The 22,901-nt window shown below is 41.7% G+C and overlaps 1 protein-coding gene across 2 annotated transcripts in view; it reads left to right on the plus strand.

Annotated features, from left to right (window-relative positions):
- LOC117354239 (chondroitin sulfate proteoglycan 4-like) overlaps positions 1-20,085 on the plus strand; it is an 80,644-nt gene extending 60,559 nt beyond the window's left edge. For both annotated transcript variants that reach the window (XM_033931380.1, XM_033931390.1), the window contains exons 9-10: positions 8,439-8,622; positions 17,610-20,085. In XM_033931380.1, coding sequence (XP_033787271.1) covers positions 8,439-8,622; positions 17,610-19,633 — 2,208 coding nt within the window. In that variant the 3' untranslated portion in view covers positions 19,634-20,085. The remainder of the gene's footprint in view (positions 1-8,438; positions 8,623-17,609) is intronic.
- Positions 20,086-22,901: the final 2,816 nt, after the last annotated feature.

Raw genomic sequence — 22,901 nt, forward strand, 5'->3', positions numbered from 1 at the left:
CTGGGTTGTGGCCCTCGAAGATGCACTCATAGATGCAGAAAACAGAACAAGAAATTTGTGTGAAGGTCACAGCAGGCATAAATGCCTATGCCTACTTTCCAGGGGATGGGAGAAAAGAACTTTAGGCACCTACATTGCCTTTATAAAATTAGGTTTAACATATGCTCCTGCTTGCCCTATTATAAAATTGCCCATGTAATGTAGTTGGCCAGCCCTAGTTACACGAGTGTCTCTCTCATTTTAGTTGTCTGTACATCTTGTAAACTTACCTATGCAGAAGGGACAGAATTGATGCAGAGATTGTCTCTTGTGCCACTAGATGGCATCAGAATGTTGCCAAATGTTCTGGAGCAGTGTTCTTCAATACATGGCCTGGGTGCCAGTGGCAGCCCCTGGAAACCTCTGGTGTGCCCTCGTCATCATTCTGGCTTATTTTTTTCTACACTTGCTCCTGTACCCAAGCTCACATCAGAAAGGGTGAAGTAGATGAAAGGAAGAGTCACATGCTTGAAGGATAAGGCAGTTCTCAACAGACAAAGAGAATGTACAGTATTTTGAAATGCCGACATCCTTGAGGATATATCCAATGAAAATTTTAAAGACAGGCTGGTGGGGTGGATGTAATTGACATATACTAATCAGCAGTGTTGAGGTTTCACATCAGAAGATATTTGGTGGCTCTCTTTCAGCTCATTTAGATCCAAAGTGGCCTCCACTTAAAAATTAGGGAAGACCACTGTTCTAGAGTTTGAAGAAAGTTGATCCAAATCAACACATGATAGTCACATAACAATGTCAGAAAAATACCAGCTGGTCTTCCTAATCTGCCCAGTTATTTTGTCCATATTTCCAAGGATAAATTTGCTAATCTTAGAGTGATTATCTGCAGTACATAACATAACATAATAACAGATTTCTATGCCGCATAGCCAGAAGTTTTGGGATTTTTTTTTTGTTTTGTTTTTTTTTGTTTTTGTTTTCCCCTTTATATTCCATTGTCTTTACAAAGGATCCACACTTAATTCACTCTAGCAACCATCTTTCTCACATCCAACTGAATCAATTGTAATCTAAATAGCAATGCTAGCATGGTAGTTACCCAAGCATCAAGTCTCATAGGTTCGTCACCTGCTATAAAGAGAGTTACATGAGCACCTGCATTGCTGCTAAAGCATCTAGATAATTATAGATATGGCCCTGGGTCTCCTGTACAGCAAGAAAGGCTGCAAAATCTAGATCAGGGCTTTCCAAACTAGGTCAGGACCCCAAATATGGTCTAAAAAACCTGCACTAGTGGGTTGGAACCTAGGTGGATTCCCCATAGATGCATCATTATTCTGCACCTCCAGAGTATCACAGTTTTATTTGGCTATCCTGTAAAAATGTGCTCATCGTCATGAAATTGCTGGAGAAGACCAGGGAAATAAGTTGGGTTTGTGAAGGGTATCCCAAATGTTTCAGTCCAATTCCCTCGCATTCTCTATCTCCCACATTGAAAATTTAGCAGCAGTAGAAGGAAAGCTTGGTGCTGAAGAAGGATTTTATACATGCCGTGGGCTACCAGAAGAACTAATAAATCGATTCTGGAAGAGATCAAACTGGCTATGTCACTCAAAGCCCAAATGATGAAGTTATGACTGTCTTATTTTGGTCACTCCATCAGAGAGATCACTGGAGAAGGACATTATGTTTGGGAAGACCAAAGGAACCAGGTGAAGAGGGCGACCTGCCAGTAGATGGCTAGACATGTTGAAAACAAACATAGGGATGATATTGGAGGACCTTAAAGGATGAGCACAAAACCAATTCTTTTTAGATCTGTAATCATCAAGTCGCTAGGCACCTAACACAGAAAGAAAGCAACAGCAGATAATCGGGCCTCATCTTCCTTCTCTGCCACTGAAGGTCAGCTGCCTGTACATATTCATGCCTGGCCTACAGAAGGCAACAACATATCTGATGTGCTACTACTGTCTTCCTCTTCTTCCTCTTGCCAAAACTTCAGCACACATGATGAGGGAGAGGACTTGTAATAGAGAACTGCTGTTGGGGACACAGATGTAATGTAAGAAAGGGTCTTTATTGTGGGTTCTATGATGGAAGCAGTTGTTAAAACAAAGACTAGTACTTTACATGAAAGAGGGAATTGGAGGGTATGACAGAAAGGTTGTGGTGTCTGTAAAAGAGAACTAGAGAAAGATGAGCTTCCTTGTCATCAGCAGCAGATGAATCCAGAGACTAGTGAGATAACAGCCATCAACCAGCAGGTGGAGATAGAGCGTACTGAGTCTAGTTATGCACCCTATATGGTTCCAGTCTGCATTAAACACCAGTAGTTGTGTTCCTGTGGCTTAGGCCTCAGATGAGGAATGTTCCTGGGGCTTCGGCCTCAGATGCAGAGTGTTCCTGTGGCTTAGGCCTCAGCAGAAGTATGTTCCAGTGGCTTAGGCCTCAACAATGAGTGTTCCGGTGGCTTAGGCCTCAGACGAGGAGTGTTCCTGTGGCTTAGACCTCAGACGAGGAGTGTTCTTGTGGCTTAGGCCTTAGACGATGAGTGTTCCGGTGGCTTAGGCCTCGGACGAGGAGTTTTCCGGTGGCTTAGGCCTTGGACGAGGAGTGTTCCGGTGGCTTAGGCCTCGGACAAGGAGTGTTCCTGTGACTTAGGCCTCAGACGAGGTAGGTTCCTGGAGCTTAGGCTGCAAACAGGGGGTAATCCTGTGGCTTCGGCCTCAGGCAAAGAGTGTTCCTGGGGCTTAGACCTCAGATGAGCTATGTTCCGGGGGCTTAGGCCTCAGTTGAGAGATGTTCCTGTGACTTAGGCCTCCTTTGAGGGATGGTTAGTGGTGGTCCTGCGGCTTAGGCCTCAGTTGTCACTGTTCCTGGGGCTTGGCCTCAATTGAGAGTTCTTTCTCATAGGCTCAGGACTCAGTTGAGAAGGCTTTCCTATGGCTCAGGCCTCTGGGGAGTGTGTTTTCCGGTGGCTCGGCCTCCGTTGCTTATTCTTTCCGGTGGCTCAGGCCTCCGTTGCGTGTTCTTTCCGGTGGCTCAGGCCTCCGTTGTGTGTTCTTTCTGGTGGCTCAGACCTCTGTTGAGAGATTTTCCGGCAGCTCAGGCCTCCGTTGAGTGTTCTTTCCAGTGGCTCAAGCCTCCATTAAGTGTTATTTCCGGTGGCTCAGGCCTCCGTTGAGTGTTCTTGCTGGTGACCCAGGCCCTAGTTGAGAGATTTTCCTGTGGCTCAGACCTCAGTTGAGAGATTTTCCTGTGGCTCAGGCCGCAGTTGAGAGTTTTCCTATGGCTTGGCCTCAGTTGAGAGATTTTCCTGGGGCTTGGGCCTTAGTTCGGTGTTTTTCCTGTAGCTCAGGTCTCCATTTGAGTGATTTTCTTGTGGCTCGGGCCTCAGTTGAGAGTATTTCTTGTGACTCGGGTCTCCGTTGGGGACTTTTCTGTGGCTCGGACCTCAGTGGAGAAATTTCCTCGTGCTTGGGCCTGAGTTGGGAGATTTTCCTGTGGCTCGGGCCTCAGTTGTAAGGTTTTCTTGGGGCTTGGGCCTAAGTTGACAGATTCTCTGGTGGCTCAGGTCTCAAATATTTCTCTGTGATTCAGGCCTCAGTTGTATGTTTATACCTGAGGCTCCTTCTAAGATTCCTTCCTATGGAGGAGTGGACGGGATGTTTAGGTCTACTTCCTCAGCCTCTGAGGTGTCACTGTTTTTTCCTGGGGATTAAGGGGGGAAACCTTGTCTCCTCCTAGTATTCTTCCCCACTTTGGTCGGCAGTTTGCCTCCTGTGGGAGCCCCTTGGACTTTAGGCTTGGGAAGGCTTTGATTGGATAGGGAGCCTTCCCTTGTCGCAATCTTGACTTGCTGCCCTGCCGCCTTGCGGGGGTTTGGCTGTCAGCTATAGACATAATGGGGTTATTCCACAGGGGGTTCTCTGGGGCATTGTAGTCACGGTAGGAGGCTGCTTGCTCTCTAATATTCCAGGGAGCAGCACGGGGCGGTGATGTCCGCAGCATGGTGCTCCCCTGCGATGATTGCTCCTACTCACAGGAGTTATGGAGGGGGTTAACCTCTGCATGAGCATGGGATACATACTCTCTGGAGTTTCGTATCTCCTTGGCCAGGTTCTGCAAGTCAGGATTGGGAGGGGGAATGTTACCTTGCACGTTCCCTGGGTTCTTTACCTCCCTATGTTTGGATTGCTTTGGTACATCCCACTAGTTTCTGCTACTGATGACAAGGAAGGGAAAATTACATCCTACATGTTAATTTTCTTTCCTTTAGTCACAGCAGATTAATCCAGAGCCCCATCCTGTTGCGGGATTTGGTGCTTGCAGGCGCGTTTGGACATGCCTTGTGGGCTGGAATTACATTCTCAGTTTGAGAGTCTCAGGGATTTGGGTAGCACATGTGTGGCCAGATGTTACATATGTTCCTTATGTCCCATAGGTTTCATTCCTTTTCTATGCGTTGTTTCAGCTGCTCTGAGAAAACTTTTACTGTTTGGCCAGGAGGCTGTGCATCCAAGATATACCCCGAGAACAAACTCAATTCGCTCTATCTCCACCTGCTGGTTGATTGCTGTTATCCCACTAGTCTCTGGATTTATCTGCTGTGACTAAAGGAAAGAAAATTAACAGTTAGGACATCATTTTCCCATATGAGCCTCTGAGATGGAGACAGAGCACTAGAGGTGGAGATAGGACAGAACAGAAAAAACACTGGCAGAGGCTGCAAACTATTTTTATCATGCAAAACAAAATTAATTTAAAGTTAGATTTACTGAAGTGTGCTATTGTTTTACCATGTGTTAAAGCTGTTACCCAGTTATTAGTAGCATAAAATGGGGCCTACAATAAATTATGGCCCCCTTTTATCAAAAAAGCAACCAAAAAACTCTAAAGAAACTGCCAAAATTATAATATAACAAAACGAAAAAGCATTGGCAGTACCCTGTATAACGCTCTCAAAGAACATCCACTGGCGATAAAATGAATAAGAATTAGTAAACGAGACACCTCAGTACGGGCCTAAGTCTAATAAGTTAGTAACCTTTTATGATCCTGAGCAGAAAACTCAGGTGACCAGCACCAGGTTTAAAAAACCTTAATAAGTCCTGCCCCGTACATCATTCGGCCTCTATAATAATAAATGATTAATGTAAATAAACACTCAGTGAAAGGCTTTAAGAACAAAATAAAGGACCGGAATAGCGGCTCAAAAAAGCCCCTCTCCTTGAATGAATAAGTTTCAAAAATATATCAAAAGTTTTATGACTGGAGTCTCCATTCAACAAATTACATTTAATTGGAAGAATTGGAGTAAATTGAATTACAACTTCTGGTGGAATTCTTTGTGCCATATATATAAAATGGAAAGAACGATAGCCACACAGAAAGGACATTTTAGTAAATTTCAGGATGTTTGGGGGCCATTGGCAGAGTATTGTAATGAGTAGATATCATTTTTTCCTTAATAATACAATTGAAAATGAGGGGATAGGGATGGGGGAGTTTCTTATTCTTTATTAAATATTTGGATTAATAGAAAGAATGTATTGTATAATATAAATGAAGGCATATGAAATGGTAGGGTTGGGGGGGATACATTTTATTTATTTAAGATGACTGTAATAGAATATCAAGTGATATTTTTAAGTTCAAATGTTATTTCCTGATACACTTATTGTAAGTTGTAAAAATGAATAAAGATCTTTTAAAAAAAAAATATTTCAAAAGTGCAGTGTCGGAGATATAAGAAAAATATTTCATTCAAAATTCTTATATAAGTCCCAACACACAATGGTCACAAATCATAATCCATTCAATTCATTCATTAGACTTATCTGAGTCCCAACAAATGGTTGTCAATTTAGCACTTTTGATATATTTTTGAAACTTATTCATTCAAGGAGCGGGGCTTTTTTGAGCTACTTTTCCAGCCCTTTATTTTGCTCTTAAAGCCTTTCACTGAGTGTTTATTTACATCAATCATTTATTATTATAGAGACCGAATGACGTAAGGGGCGGGACTTAAGGTTTTTTAAACCTGGTGCTGGTCACCTAAGAGTTTTCTTCCTGGGGCCATAAAAAGTTACTAACATATTAGACTTAGGCCCGTACAGAGGTGTCTCACGTTTACTAATTCTTATTCATTTATCCCCTTTTATCAAGCCACAGTAGAGCATTTCAGCACTGGCCAATGAGGTAAATGCTCCGAAGCTCATTCAATTCCTATGAGCGTCAGCGTATTTACTTCGCCGGCCAACGCTAAAACGCTCTACCGCGGCTTGATAAAAGGGGGCCTATATGTGTTAATACATGTTAGCATGTGGTAATATGATAACACCTCATAAAAATCTAGTTGTTAATTTGCAAAATAATGTAAGTATGTATAAATGTGCTACAGAATTTTAGAAACTTTTGCCCCTTTTATCAAGCCACAGTAGCATTGCTGCCGCAGGAAATGTTCTGACATTCAATTCATATGGGTGTTGGCACATTTACCGCACTGGCCCACACTAAAATGCTTAGTAAAAGGGGACCTTTGCTATGGAATTTTCTAACTACTAAAAAGATTTCTAAAGTTGCTTTAAGCATGAAATTAAAACAAAACAGCAAAAGTGTATCTGTCACCTTTTTTTTTTTTTTTTTTGCCTGAGCCTTCAATGAAATGAGTAATTCTTTTCCTGGCAGTTGCTTTTGCTCTCATTTCATTACACAGTTGGAGTCAGATGACTTTCAACTCTGACTTCACGTCCGAGAAGAAACTGCTGAGTTCTGACAAAATGTGGTGCAATAACAAACAGTCACATTTGTTGCTATAATCTGAGACTAGAGGCTTGACCTCTTGTTACCTTTAATTTTTCATCTTAAAGGAATTTTGCCTAACAATAATACTCAGCACACAGAAGAGATCTAAAAACCTAAAAGTCAGCACTGCTTACACTGCCATTCTACACATTTAATAGGGCTCCGTTTACAAAGCATATTATTGTATTCTGTGTTTGCAGAACTGTAAAACAGTTTTACAGAGATTATTGGAAACAGGTTTATTTCTATTGTAACGTTATTTGTGACATTGTATACTATGCTTGCCATGATTTACACTGATACCTGCTCTATCTCTATAATAAAACCCTAAGCCGCGCATGCGCACTTCCATTTGCGTGTTCCGTGTGTCCGTGACCTGAAGAAGTGCGCATGCGCGACTACAACTGCCCCACACTCGCAGCCCTGTGGGGCAGTGGCAGTAATTGAGTGGTGGAGAGCAGCCCCTCTCCGCCCGTTGACCCTCCATAAACCTTCCGGCTCCAGCGGCGTAGGCTGCACTATAAACACCCTGCTTCGCGCCCTTCTACTGCCGATTTCCTCTGCCACATCTCTGATGACATCATCGGAGACAGACGCGGGAGAGGAAATCGGCAGTAGAAAGCCGCGAAGCAGCGTGTTTAAAGTGCTGTCTACGCGGCTGGAGCCCAGAGGTTTGTCGGCGGTGGGAGGGTCAGGAGAAGGCCAGATCAACAGAACGGCAGTAAAAGAAGGGGGAGGGGCCGAACGAAGCAGCCCAGATCGCGGTAAGGAAAGGGGGTGGGGGAAAATGCTGCTACTGCTATACAGGAACTTGGAGGGGAAGTGAAATACCGCTGCTGCTTCTGCACAGGAAAGGGGGGGGGGATAGGAGGGAAATGCTGTTGCTGCTGCATAGGGAAGTGGGATGGAAATGCTGCTGCACAGGGAAATGGGGAAAAATGACAGACAGACAGCGGGAGGGAGGGAGACAGAAAGAAAGAAAGACACAGGGGCAGGGAGAGGGACAGTAAGACAGACAGAAAGGGGGCCAGGAAGAGAGAGAGAGTCAGCGGGAGGGAGACAGACAGACATACATATATTCTAGCACCCGTTAATGTAACGGGCTTAATGATTAGATAATAAAACCCTAAGCGACGCATGCGCACTCCTACCTTCGTGTTCCGGATGTCCGTGGCCTGAAGGAGTGCGCTTGCGCGCCTACAACTGCCCCACACTCGCGAAGGGAGAAGATACAGAAACAAAGAAAGACTGACAGACAGCCAGGGAGAGAGACAGTAAGACAGGGGGCCAGGGAAGAGACAGAGACACACAGGGAGACAGAGACAGACAGAAAGAAAGGGGGGCAGGAAGAGAGATATAAAACATAAAGTAAGAAAGAAAGAAACGCCTCAGTGACCCATTGTGCTAAAAGTCTACACATCTATTCTAGCACCCGTTAATGTAACAGGTTAAATACTCGTTCCAATATATGTGCGTACTCCCATGATCTGCTGAAAGTAAGAAATCTACTTTCCTGCTTCATGTTACCTCTAACCTGTAAGACAGCAGTCTGTCTCCCCAGCCACATTTCGTCTACCGTTTTTATGCAGAATATTACACCCAGTTTATTCTCTTGTTTTTTTGGATAGGTGAATAAAGGCTTAGTAATTTATGATCACACAAACAGTGAGGATATGGGCTGGAGTATGGAAGACTCCTTTACATTTACCATCTCCTCTCCACCAGCAATGATGGATCCTCAGAGGTTTCTCATCATGATTTCATATGAAATCAATGGATCCGAGCAGCATACGTGTCTTCTTGCAAATACTGGTAAGGCTGCTTTTCAGAGCTTTTATGTCTGAGTTTTTGTTACTGCATTTGATAAATACGAGTAGTGTTATACTTTTAGTTGGGATGACTGACCCATACACAAGAAGAAAGACATGACTGAAACCTTTAGCCTGATATTCAGATGCCAACTGCATAAGTGCTTCTGTTTGAATTTCCTTTTTCTTTTTTTTTTAAATTGTTTATTTGTAAGTATCAATGCACACAGAGCAAACACAAGACATCAAACCCCTCCCAAGGGGGAAAGTCACAACAGCAAATATACATATAAACCCCCAAAACACTGCTCAGACCCCCAACTGTATACACATATCACTGTGCATTTGAATTCTGAAATTCCCAGGGTAGCTGCAAGATAAAATTTGACCATATAAATCTGTGTACAGTCAATTTTCTTTCCATTTTGTAAGGACAGTGTACTGTATGTGGTGGGCCAGGGACTGAGCCAGAAAGTATCTGTACAGCAGCAAATTTCAGCCATTGAATGGGTAAACTGTTAATACACTGAATATAAGGGCTTAATTAACAAGGCACCCTTCCTCCCAACTTTTGTAGCTTATTATCATAAGTAGTTGTAAAATCCCTTCTCTTCCAGTCTATCCCATTCGAGACCACTAGGAGGGCTTATCAGACTAACAAGAGAAGCTCTGAACTTCTATGATGTTTGCCATGCTCAACAGTAAGTGGCAGTACAGCTTGTGCACTGCTTTCCTCCTCTGATTGGTCCTTTCACTTGGGCTATCAAGAAGGATTGGTCTAGTCACTGACAGGTAAAGTATATAGGAGTGTGGTGCATTAATGATTAAATGATAGTGTAATTCTAAGCTGTACTGCCACTTACTATTGAGTAAGGCATGTACTATAGGAGGAATTAGTCTCCACTTCCTCATTAGGTGGGGGTGAGATAGTTCAGAAGGGCAAGGGTTGGGCAATTGCTTATGAAAAGTTGAGAACTGGGCGGAGGGTGCTTTGCCAATACTTACTTTAATAAGCTACTGGAGTTGAAAAAGAGGTGGAGTTCATTGTGTATGTGGTTGTGAGAGTTCTATAGAAGAGGTGGACGAGCAATATTGAGTAAAATAGTGAGTGACAGTTATCTGGATAATATTCAAAACCGCTTTTATCCTGCTGAATATATGACTAAAGCTATCCAGGTAACTTTCTCACTCACCAGATTACTTTGTTGCTTTCATAAAGTACTAGTGTAGTATGAGAGCATTCAAATTACAGCTTAAGCTAAACTAAACTAAACTAAAGCTGAAATAGCCATAGAATAAATTAGTATATAAATTGGTATAGAGAAAATGAGCTGCCTTTTGTCTCTGACCAAGAGAATAAGTATGTAAGCTGCCTGCCATTACAAGCAGTTGGCTTAAAACATTCTGCCTACATGAGGACAGTTACTGATTTAACAATTAAGTACAAGCTGAGGAAGAAGAACAAGCTAAGTAAAGAAAAAAAGAATGGTCTGACATATTTGCCAAGAGGGAGGTGCTAGCTAGAGAATGGCACGGGAATGTATACCTACAGTTAACTATGGGGTGGAGAAGAGAGCCCAGGAGACAGGGCGGAAACAGGAACAAACTTTGCCCCCTTGTCATTCTCTAAAAGCTTGAGACTGATATCAATATTTAAAAACTTAACACATCTTAGACAACTGGCAACTGAATCTAGTGATTTAAAAACCTGCAGAAGCTGCTTTTGGATTTAAATAAACTACAAATGACATAATTTGTGCCTTGTCTGCCTTTGATGTGACAACAAGAGTCTTGTTTGCTGATCAAACTCCTACCATCTACAACATTATTCCATCATGTACCCAGCTGCTCAGTCATATTACTGTTACTGCAACAGATTCATCCATCGTCAATGGCATCAAGGAGCATTCCAACTTTTAAAGCACTTATTTTCCTGTTCATCCACTACACAGTGTCAGTTCTCTTCTACACCCATGTCTGAAAGACAATCCAGTTATCTTCCTAGATGATGTAGAAACACAGGCAACTGAACTTTGGGAAGATTGTATCAAAACCAGATTGAAATGGATGGCTCTATTTGATTTTTTTTTTTTTTAACAGTTATACAGAATATTGTCCATTGTACAATTGAGGACAGAGTATATGGAAACAGAGCCATCAGGAAGGGGATGGGAACAGAGCCCATGGAGATGGGGCAGGGGTGGGGACAAATTTTGTTTCTGTGTCATTTTTCTAGTGCTAGCACTCGAATAGAGCAAAGATAAGGATACCTGTGAGGACATTTGGATAGCTAATTATGTTATTTCCGTGATAGTACCTTATCAGAATGAGGATGAGGAGGGAACATGGCCAAATTTCAAGTTGCACAGCCCAAGGCCATGGCTGATCAATTGCTGAATGGCATAAACTTCAAATACTAAGAAGAAGATCCTTTTGCAGCTCATGATGAATATAGTTAAAGCAAGCAACAAGAATGCAGACACCTATCTGAGAAAGACCTGAGTCAACTGCAGTGATAGCAGATCTGGTTACCAATTCCTGGTCAGAAGAAGAGATAATAATAATAACAGTTTATATACCGCAGGACCACGAAGTTCTATGCGGTTTACAATGATGAAAAGGTATTACAGATTGAGTGAAATAAACATAGTTCAGAGTTAGTGAATAACAGTTCTAAAGATCATTTGTTGAGGACTAAGATTGTGAGGACTAAGAGATGATCTATTTGGGCGAGAGAGAACCTTTTTTGGGATACCAAATTGCCTGGACCAGATGGTATACATCCCAGAGTGCTGACAGAATTGAAAAATGAACTTGCAGAACTAATTGTTAGTAATTTGTAATTTTTCTATAAAATCCAGCATAGTACCAGAAGACTAAAGGGTGACCAACGTGAAGCTGATTTTTAAAAAGGATTTCAGAGGTGACCCGGAAAATTATAGACCTCACTGGCTACCCTCACTGGCTACCCTTTCCACTATGTTTGCTTAAAAACAACACATGCAGCATACGGGGTTCTGAGGCTCTTTTTCTCCTTGGATTAAAAAAATGTTATTAATGAGTTTGAAACAAGTCAGTGGTAAAGAAGATTCACTACATTTCTTAATTAGTAATAAGTGTAAGGCATTGAAGAGAGGTATTGCAGGAGAATATTAGTTCTCTCTTTTTTTCTGTATATTTTTGGAAGACTAAATAGTGGGGTTCCCCAGGGCTCTATGCTGGGACCACTGCTTTTTAACATATTTATCAGTGATCTAGAGATGGGAATATCTAGTGAAATAATTACGTTTACTGATGACACAAAGTTATTCAAAGTTGTTAAATTGCAAGAGATTTGTGAAATTTTCAAAAGGACCTTGAGACTGGAAGACTGGGCATCAAACTGGCTGATGATGTTTAATGTGAGCAAGTGTAAAGTGATGCATGTGGGAAAGAGGAACCCGAACTATAGCTATGTGATGCTGGGTTCTGTGTTAGAAGTCACTTCCCAGGAAAAGGATCTAGGTGTCATTGTTGAGGATACATTGAAACCCTCAGCTAAATGTGTGCTTATGGGCAGAGCTAACCTAAGATTCTGGTTGGCCCAGGTTCCTAAGGCCCCCTCCTATCAGTGGGGCCTTAGGCCCCCCCCCCGGTGCATCCCATAATGCACCGGGAAGGGGCAGGCCCGCCTCATTCAGACAGAGGCAGACAGACGGAGGGAAGACCCATCTGTCCAGCCTTCCTACAAGGTTAGGATGGGGTTGGGGGTCCAGATGGGGGGCGGCAGCAGCAGCACAATCTATGGGGGGGGTCTAGCAGGAGGGATTGGGCATCTCTCCTGCCGTGATTTGTGTGTGTTTTTGGGGGTGTTCTGGGCAGTAAGGATGCCCAATCCCTCCTGTCTCATTTGGGGGTGTGGGGAGGGTGTTTCGGGCAGGAGGGATTGGGCTTCCCTCCTGCCGCTTTCATGAGGGGAGGGGGTGTTCCAGGCAGGAGGAACTGGGCATCCCTCATGCTGCTTTCGTTCGGGGGGGGGAGGGAATGGGCGGCTGTAACTGCGGTTGCTAAACTTATCACAGCAGGGAGATCTCTTGCCATGATAAACTCAGCGGCCATGCCTACTTACAATGTAGAAACACAAAAATAGGCTGAGTACTTATTCTTGGGGATAACTTCAATCATATCACTTCAATCACATCCCAAGCGTCTTCCTCCGTATACAGTATTTATTCAACTTTTATTTCAGATATATGTAAACATTTCTAATGACTTTCTAATGGACCTCAGAACCACCCACCTCCAACCGTTATAGTATAATTTTTAAACGGGGAGTACTGAGTGTATATCTCCTCACCGGTCCAGCTTTGAAATTTTTTCTAAATCAATTTTCAATCTTTAAATACTTAAATTATTGAGATTGTACTTATCTCTAAAATGCAGCGGTAGGACCTGACATGTTTCGCTTCCGCTTCGTCAGGGATCCATACTATGAATAAATAATATCTCATATCAGTACAACGCCAGCAATATCCTACTTTAAAGTCTATTTTTACCCCCATTTTTACATTTACTCACCATAAGCCGCTCATACACACCGCTCTAAAGTTTATCAGCAAGATGGCGTCGGCGTCTTTACTAGCACTATTTAAAGAGCTTTAATCTTAAGACCAACCCCCCTACGTCACACACTAGACATCCAATCATACTCAAAATCTAAATTTAAAGGGAAACCTCCAACCAAATACCCGGAAGATCAATAGAGCGTAGACCACTCTATTTCTGCATTTAAACCCATCGGCTCCACCGTATTGAGACGGTGGATCCACCGTTGTTCCTTAACATTCAAAGCTGCTTCAATATTACCCCTACCCTCCCCTCCCCTATGTCATCAATGATTCTCCATCTTAGATCTAATATAGAATGGTTCAACTCAATCATGTGTTGAACCATCGGAGCCTTTCTCTTTTTGTTCTTTGTACGGGATTTATGCTCCGTCAAACGAACCTTCACAGGTCTACTAGTCCTACCTATGTATACTAGATCGCAGGGGCATATAATTGAGTAAATCACTACCCTGCTGTTACAATCCGTGATGGATCTTGACTCTATTATTTCATGCTTTTTTGGCACCTCCCACCTCGTCCCCTCAATGGTGTTATTACACCACTGACACTTTCCACACGCTTGATGTCTACCCTGTTTTATTTTGACATAATCGTGAAATTTCTTAAAGTTTAGTACCTGCCCAATTGTTTTGCCCCTCTGAAAAGCTATCATAGGAAACTCTTTAAGGTTGGGATGAAGGCTCAATATGTGCCAATGTTTCCTCATAATTTGTATGAGCAGTTTTGACGCTCCCGAAAAAGGTACCACACATATGAGGCCTTCATCCTCCTCCCCATCACTCTTTTCCTCAAGCAGAAGGTCCCTATTGGCATAGCGTGATCTCAAAGAGGCTCTTTTTAACGCCCTCTTCGGATACCCTCTTTTTAGAAACCTATCTTCCAAAATTTTGGCCTGATGCTTGAAATCCTGCAATTCAGAACAGTTTCTTCTTATTCTGAAATACTGATTAATGGGCAAGTTCAATTTTAACTTGTTTGGGTTGTGACTGGAAAAATGTAAAAGGGTGTTCCGGGACATGGGTTTCCTGTAGATGGTGGTGGAGAAACCCTCATCAGTCTGCCTTACCAAAAGGTCCAAAAATTAAATGTTTTGTTGATGGTAAGTATATGTAAACTTAATCTGAGGATCCCTAGAGTTTAAATATGTCATAAACTCCTCTAATCCATCAACTGTGCCCCTCCATAGGAAAAAAACATCGTCTAAAAATCTAAACCATAGAGAGATATTTTTGAATTGGCTCGCTGTATAGACAAATAAGTCCTCAAAATTGGCCATATAGAGAGTGGCTACCGAGGGAGCCAAAGTGGCCCCCATAGCCACCCCTTGAATTTGGTTGAAAAATTGGCCCTGGAACTCAAAATAATTATGATTTATTACCCAGCGGGCCAATTGTAAAAGGAAATCTGTGGAAATTCTCTGCGGAGCTTCCCGTTTATCCAAGATCTTTTTTATAATATTCAAGGCTTGGGTCTGGGGGATCTGGGTGTACAATGAAACAACATCCATTGTAACCATCCATATGGATGGTTACAATGGGGGCCACTTTGGCTCCCTCGGTAGCCACTCTATATATGGCCAATTTTGAGGACTTATTTGTCTATACAGCGAGCCAATTCAAAAATATCTCTCTATGGTCTAGATTTTTAGACGATGTTTTTTTCCTATGGAGGGGCACAGTGGATGGATTAGAGGAGTTTATGACATATTTAAAATCTAGGGATCCTGAGGTCCATTAGAAAGTCATTAGAAATGTTTACATATATCTAAAATAAAAGTTGAATAAATACTGTATACGGAGGAAGACGCTTGGGATGTGATTGAAGTGATACTTACAATGTAGGCCAGCATTTTGCTGGCATGCATTGTCCACATCTCCCGCTGGCCTAGGTCCAACTAAGGCTACTTTTGCGCCAAACTAGACCAGCATCTTGCCTTAGGCGGGCTTGCGCTCCTCCCTAGGCTCCTGGAGGCACCTCCAATGTAGTCAGCCTGCCTCAGGAGCATTTTTTCTAAAAACGTGTGTTCCGATTGGCTGGTTAGACAGCAGTACCAGCTACCTACAATTAGGACGATATTTATAGAATCCAGGCCATAGTAAATAGATGGTCTTAATCAAGGGGGTTTTCTCAGCCATGAGGCTAATGGCTGACAGAGGCACAAGTGTGACCCTGAACAAAAAGACAGAAAGCAGAACCCAAGGCAGGGAGAGGGGTGCAAGAGAGAACCCAATAGGAACAGAGCTTTGTACCAGGTAGCAGAAGGAAGGTCACACCTTGCTGATTTTGTCAGGGCAAAGGCATAGAAATGACCAGGAAGTGAGAAAAGGGACAAGGATTCAAGTTTAACTGAGAGAAGAAAGGGGATAGATTCCGTACAAACATAAGGAAGTTCTTCTTCACCCAGAGAGTGGTGGAAAACTGGAATACTCTTCTGGAGGCTTTATAGGGGAAAATACCCTCCAGGGATTCAAGACAAAGTTAGACAAGTTCCTGCTGAACCAGATCGTACGCAGGTAAGGCTGGTCTCAGGGCACTGGTCTTTGACCTAGGGGCTGCCGCGGAAGCGGACTGCTGGGCATGATGGACCACTGGTCTGACCCAGCAGCGGCAATTCTTATGTTCTTAGGAGAAGACTACTGACAGAGAAGTTTATAAGCAAGCAGGAGTAGCTGTGACATAATTAAGACTACATTGCCCACAATACTTAGCTTATATATCCTAGCAAAAAATAGCTACAGCAATAAAGTCCTGAGATTACTGAATCACATTAAACATATCTTGGAGCCCTGTCACAACCCAGGGGTAAGGCTGCTGGGGGCATAAAGTTTATAGGCCATTATTGAGATGGCTTGGGAAAATCCACTGCTTTTCCTAGGACAAGGGTAGGGAACTCCGGTCCTCGAGAGCCATATTCCAGTCGAGTTTTCAGGCTTTCCCCAATGAATATGCATTGAAAGCAATGCATGCAAATAGATCTCATGCATATTTATTGGGGAAATCTTGAAAACCTGACTGGAATATGGCTCTCGAGGACCGGATTTCCCTACCCCTGTCCTAGGATAAACAGCATAAAATCTATTTTAATACTTGGGATCTAGTTAGGTACTTGGGTCCTGGTTTGGCCACTGTTAGAAACAGTATTCTGGGCTTGATGGGCCTTTGGTCTGTCCCAGTATTGTAAGTCTTATGTGTAGACATACTGTGTAGGTTGTACAGGCTATTCTGCAGCTTTATTGTACATTGCACTAATACCAATTGAAATATTCAGTATGGCTTTGTCTTGCCATTATATACAAAAGTAAACCAAGAAGAAGAGGGCTTCCTTATTGTATAATCATCCTACCCAGAATGACATATGGCATAGAGCAAATTGGGTCTTATATGGATGTTTCCAAATGGCATGTGTTTGTTTTGAGGGTATAACATCTCTCTAGGAATGAGATTATCATAGAATTCTGGACTTTCTTCACTAGGTCACCAATTTAAATCCCCCTGTGATTGGAAATGTTTGAAATTATTAGCATTTTAGAAATATCCAGTGGTCTAAGTGAAGTAAGTTAGCTGTTTCAGCACAATTCCCAGGAGATTTGTCTTCAGCATCACAGTTTTGGCACTGATCAGCAGTATTGTTAGCATTTCCAGCAGAGACCAAAAAAGGGCAAGCTGTGGAAACTCAAATAATGTCTTCCGTCTAGAAATGATCCTTCCAGAGGAGGGCTAAAGCATGCTGTCGCAGGAGGGTATAGGATATTTTGCAGAGTTGCATTCTTTACCTTGCCTTTAATGGAGGTAAATAAGAAGACCTCAGTTTTCAGTGTGTGTGTTTATTTTCACAATTTCTCAACTGCTCCAAGGTTCTAGATCAGGAGTAGACAATTCTGGTCCTCAAGAGCCACAGGCAGGCCAGGTCTTCAGGATATCCACAATGAATATATATGAGATAGATTTGCATGCACTGCGTCCTTGAGATGCAAATCTGTCTCATGCATATTTATTGTGGATATCTTGAAAACCTGACCTGCCTGTGGCTTTCGAGGACCAGAATTGCCTACCCCTGTTCTAGATGATTTACAAAATGAACATTTTAATAATAATAATGAAAAAAAACAAACAAGGATCAAAATCAAATGTTTCAGTCTTGCAATATTCATGCACCAGAATAAAATAAGAATATTATGTCATAGAATTAATGAATCTTAAGATCTATAACACTATTCATATATTGCTAGATAATTTATCCAAATGGAGTATCTATTCCCTGTTAGTTTAGATATTTATTTTAATAGTGATTTTCAAATGATTTGACATTACAAGCACTCATTGAGGTTAAATGTCTTTTATTTATTTTTCTTTTATTAACAAATGTTGTATTAACTCTTTCTAGGTGCTGTCGTTGAGGAAGGAGATAAAGTATTAATTGACAAATCAAAGTTGGATGCATCAAATCTCTTGGTGAAGTTGCCAGAATCCCAACGTTCCTTATATGAAATTTGGTATCAGGTGACATCATTACCAAAGCATGGCATAATTGTTGTAGGAGAAAGAAATATTACAAAGGAAAAACCCAATTTCTCTCAATATATACTTAATAAATTTGGAATCACATATGTACATAATGGTTTGGAGTCTCTCACTGATAACTTTACCTTTGCTGTTTGGACAAACTTGAAGAGCAAGTCTGCAAAAAAGCCAGATACTGATGTTGTTGAAGAAGTATTTAATATCGCCATCATTCCAGTCAATGACCAAATTCCAGAATTAAAAACAAAAGCTCTACATTTGAAGGTCCTGCAGGGAAATATGGTTGCACTTGGGCCGGAAAACTTGAAAGTTGAAGACCAAGATAATACGCCAGATGAAATTAAATACACAGTCATCAGTAATCCCAACAATGGCTATTTAGCAATGCAAAATAATCTGAACATATCCATTCAGCATTTCACACAAGCAGATATTGACAATGGTAAAATATGGTTTATTCAAGAAGGAAGTTCATCTTCAGGTGTCTTTTACTTTAGTGTGACAGATGGTAAACATCGTCCACTATATAAGCTTTTCAACCTTGAAGTTACTCCCATATTAATCACCCTAACCAATTTTACTGATTTGGTACTTCAACAAGGCCAGTCTTTCATCACTGTTAATAATGTCCAATTATCAGCTACAACAAATGGAAAGGAGTCTAAGATAATATATGATATCATCAAGTCACCCAAATTTGGGCAGCTACTCATTGAAAAACAACAAGTTAATAAATTTGAGCAAGCAGATTTAGATCTAGGAAGACTGATTTACCATATGACAAACTTCAGTGCATCTGAAGATATCTTTGAGTTCATGCCATTCACTTCTGAAAGTAATCTTACGGGACAAGTCATGAATATCATCATAGAGCCACTAGTAAAAGTTACATCTGATCTGAAAATTCCAACTGAAACAGTGTATAAATTAAGGAAAAGGGATCTAGATGCTACGGAATTGGCTAATCTGACAAAAAGCAATCCCAGATTTGAAATAACAGAACCTCCTGTTTATGGAAGGCTTCTGAGACAGTCTTTTCATGATGCTACATTTGATGCAATAAGCGTGTTTACTCAAAATGACATTGAAAGAGGCCTTGTACTGCTTGATGTCAATGCTAATATGACAGGCATTGATGCGCTAAATGATTCATTCTCATTTATACTTAAAGCAGATAAGGTGCAACCTGCTGGAGGTTATTTTGTGTATACCATCCTGCCATATGACCCATTGCTTATAGATGATTTTATAACTAATGTGCCTTTTTCAGCCAGCATGATTACTGTAGGGAATGATAGCACTTTAAAGGGACAGCTAGTAATATTTGCAGGAAATGAAGTTCATACAGCAGCTCCAGTGCAGAGATGGGGAAATAGGAACCGTTGGGGAGACCAAAACCAAAAAGTTTCTTTGCTTAGCCCGGAAGCAACAATAACCAGTTCATCGCAGAAAGAAGCCATAACAAAAGGAAGTTTCAAACCCCAGCCTAATGAAAGCAGCAAGTCTCTCTCCCTTGTGATTGTACTTGCAAGTATTGCTTCTCTGTTCATTGTTGCTTTCATATCTGTCTGTTGTTTCCTTGTATGTCGCAAAGTAAAAAAAGCTAAATTGCTCAACAGAAGTCAAGCAAACACTGCTCCTAGCAGCCCTAGTCTTTCTCCAGAAAGGAGTCTGACTGTTCCTGCTGTTAAAGTGACTCTTCTAAAAAGTTCTGAGAACTATGGAGTCAGTCCATCTGTCACCATAAGACATGATATATTACCTACCTCTGCAGCTCCATTTGTGAAAAATAAGCTGCATAATAACTGGCCCACTATAGATCCTTGGATGGCCCAGCATTGTCGAACTACTAACCCAACTTTAAGACACAAGCAGTATTGGGTATAGAAAGCTGTGATTATTTTTTTTTTTAACTTTCATTCACCTGAGCATGTGTTTCTAAATTATGTACATATTTAATATTTAATTCACTTATTTATTTTGTGATTACATTTATTTAGCATTTCGTCGATATCGTATAATCTTTTAAGGAATACAGTATCTTAACATTTGTATTCTGCAGTTTTTCTGCATATTTTTTCTATTGTACATAGAATATATTTTTCATAAACATCTTAAAAATATAGTCCTGTCTGTTATGAGTATCAAGATGTCACTGTTTCACAAATAAACCAACTGAACAACAATGCAACATATAAAAAATGGAAGCAATAGGACTTCAGGTTAAAGAAAATGAATAATTTTCAGAATTCAACCATTTTTACCTTTTTAGAGTTTACTTAAAGTATGATAATCACATCACTTTGTGCTGATGAGTCTCCACTTAGGACATGCAGGAACATCACAAAATGAAGCTCAGAGAAAAGCTAAAAGAAATAGAAAGCAGTGAATCTGTAGGTTATAGACAGTCGTCAATGCTATTTATCAAGTCTGATTAGCATATAAAACTATGCAAAACAACGGGATGCTGACATTTTGGTCACAGCTCTTTGTGTTATAGTAATGTAGATGCAAGGGTGGTCCCTAATAGAGTATGACACAGGGAACATTTACCGCGGTAAACCATGGTCACCGCAATTAATCAGCAGGAATGGAGACATTTGCAACTGGTTTACTGCAGGAATGGGGACAAGACTTTTTACCGCCCCTCGGGAGCAGTGAAAAGGCTTGCTTCTGTGGTAAAAAAATGGTTCCTGTATCAGAGTCAGCATTTCCTCCCCAGCTCCTCTTGCACCTATTTTACCTTCAGGAGCCAGCCATGCCACAATGAAGAAAGAAGGAACCCAAAGCCTGAGTCCAATGTGATTTGAAGATTAAAATTACCAGACAAGAAAAGGTAGAAAAAAATTAATTTATTTTATATTTTGTGATTAGAATATTTCAGATTTGAAATATGTATCCTGCTGGAGCTGGTATTAGACATAACTGGGGACCGCAAAGCCCAGGCTGTCCTTCTTTAGCTTCCAGCTGGTTTAGGGCTCTCACTCTGACCAGGGGGCAATTGCCCTAGATGCTCTCCCCTAACACTCGTCCTGCCATGTGTGACTGAAGTATTCTGTCAGCTTGATTTTTCTATGTAGCATTCTGTAGTAATTTGGTTTGTACAGTTTTCACAATAGTGGAGGAGATATTTGGGAAAGGGAAGGGAGACAGGGGTTTTGTTGATCCTTGCTCTGTATTATTTGTGTTTATAAATTGACAATTGTACAGAATATTGTCTCTTTTTACACTTTAAGAAAATAAGTTCAGTATAAAATCATAACGATTCGAGATGGAATCTGACAGTGCGGATGGGATCTGACAGTTTGCAGGGCACGGACGGGGCAAGGATGGGGACCAAGCTCATGGGGATGAGACAGGGACTGAGCTCACGAAGACAGGGCAGGGACGGGGATTGAGCCCATGGGGACGAGGCAGGAACGGTGATAAATTTTTTTCCCCGTGTCATTCTCTAGTGCCTAACTTTTAGCAACCTAACATTGGGGTGCTTAGCTTCCGTTCTAGAACAGCAGCTCCATGCAGAACTGTCTCTAAGGAATACTAACCTAAAACCTCATTTATACACCAAACTTTGTGCAATCACTTATGCCAGCCAAAGACTGGTGTAAGTGCTAATGCATCCCCGCCTGTATTCTATAAAATGGGCAATGCAAGAACTGGGTATGCCCCTGATCTATCCATGCCCCTCCCCAGTCCACATACTCCTTGCAGGTGCATGCTATGAGTTTTTCATATGCATGCACATTTTATAGAATACCAGCTAAGGTCAGTTGGGCGCTTAACTGCTAACTGGTGCCATTTAGCTCCAGTAAACACAACTTGGTGCCCATTGTTGTTGTGTTGTTTTTTTTTAACAGATTTATCAATGATCTAGAGAGGAAATAACTAGTGAAATCATTACTGGTAAATTTGTTGATGACAGAAAGTTGTTAAGTTGCAAGAGGATTGTGAAAAATTATAAGAGCACCTTGGGAGATTGGACATCAAAATGACAGATGACGTTTAAGCAAGTGCAAAGTGATACATGTGGGAAAGAGGAACCCAAACTATAGCTACATGATGCAGGGTTCCATGTTAGGAGTCACTATCCAGGAAAAGGATCTAGGTGTCATCGTTGAGGACACATTGATACAGCTCAGTGTGCAGCAGCAGTGACTAAAAGCAAATAGAATGTTAGGAATTATCAGGAAAGGAATGGAAAATAAAGATGGTGTAACAGGGTGAAGATCCTGTCATGAGCCAGCAGAGAGAGCCTCAGCAGTGGTGTGTGGAAACCATTTGTATATAGATCTTGCAAAGGCACCTGGGAGCTGTCCACTCACCCTGAGTGGAAAAAGTTGCTGAAAAGAACAGCTCCCGGGCAGAGAGCTAGGAAAAGCAAGAGCTCCTTCGGGAGCTAGGCGAACCTTGTGGGGAGGAATGCTGGCTTCGGCCTGACCTTCAGTAAGCCTGACTTAGACTGGCCTGTCTGGTAGAGCTTGGAGTGACCAGAGAGCGCTCAAGCTTGATGATCAGCAGAGGGCCTGGTGGAGAGAGAATAAGCAACGGAGAGTCCTCAGAGTGTGTGTCCAGGAGAAGACAACTGAGCAACTGGGAGCAGTATCCTCAGGACGTATGTCTGGGAGAAGATGACTGAGCAACTGGGAGCAGTGAAGTAGCTGGAGGACCCGGTAGAGCTTGGAGTGACTGGAGAGTACTCAAGCTTGACAACTGGGAAGGCATTTTGCAAAAAGAAACTAGACTACAAATTATACAAAATATGGCGGTTAAAATCTTCACAAACTCAAGGAAATATGACCACGTTTCGCCACTCTTAAAAAACACTCACTGGCTTCCAATTCCCCATAGAATTATCTTTAAGCTGGCCCACTTAACCTTTAAAATTTGTCAAACAAAACAGCCTGCGTTTCTCAACAAAACTCCTTATTCCATATGCTCCCTCCAGGACACTAAGATCAACAGACCAACATATTTTATTATTACCATATTTAAAAATTATTAACACAAAGTGCACAGACATCTTCATGATCACTGCCCCCCAAACATGGAATCTTTTACCAGCCCATAATAGAGAAGAAACAACGTTAGAAAGATTCAAAGGCTCTCTGAAGTTTTCTTTTCAGAGATGCCTTTGAGAACTGACCTATTTGTCTCA

Source organism: Geotrypetes seraphini, chromosome 1, assembly GCF_902459505.1.
Source record: "Geotrypetes seraphini chromosome 1, aGeoSer1.1, whole genome shotgun sequence".
Lineage (NCBI taxonomy): Eukaryota > Metazoa > Chordata > Amphibia > Gymnophiona > Dermophiidae > Geotrypetes > Geotrypetes seraphini.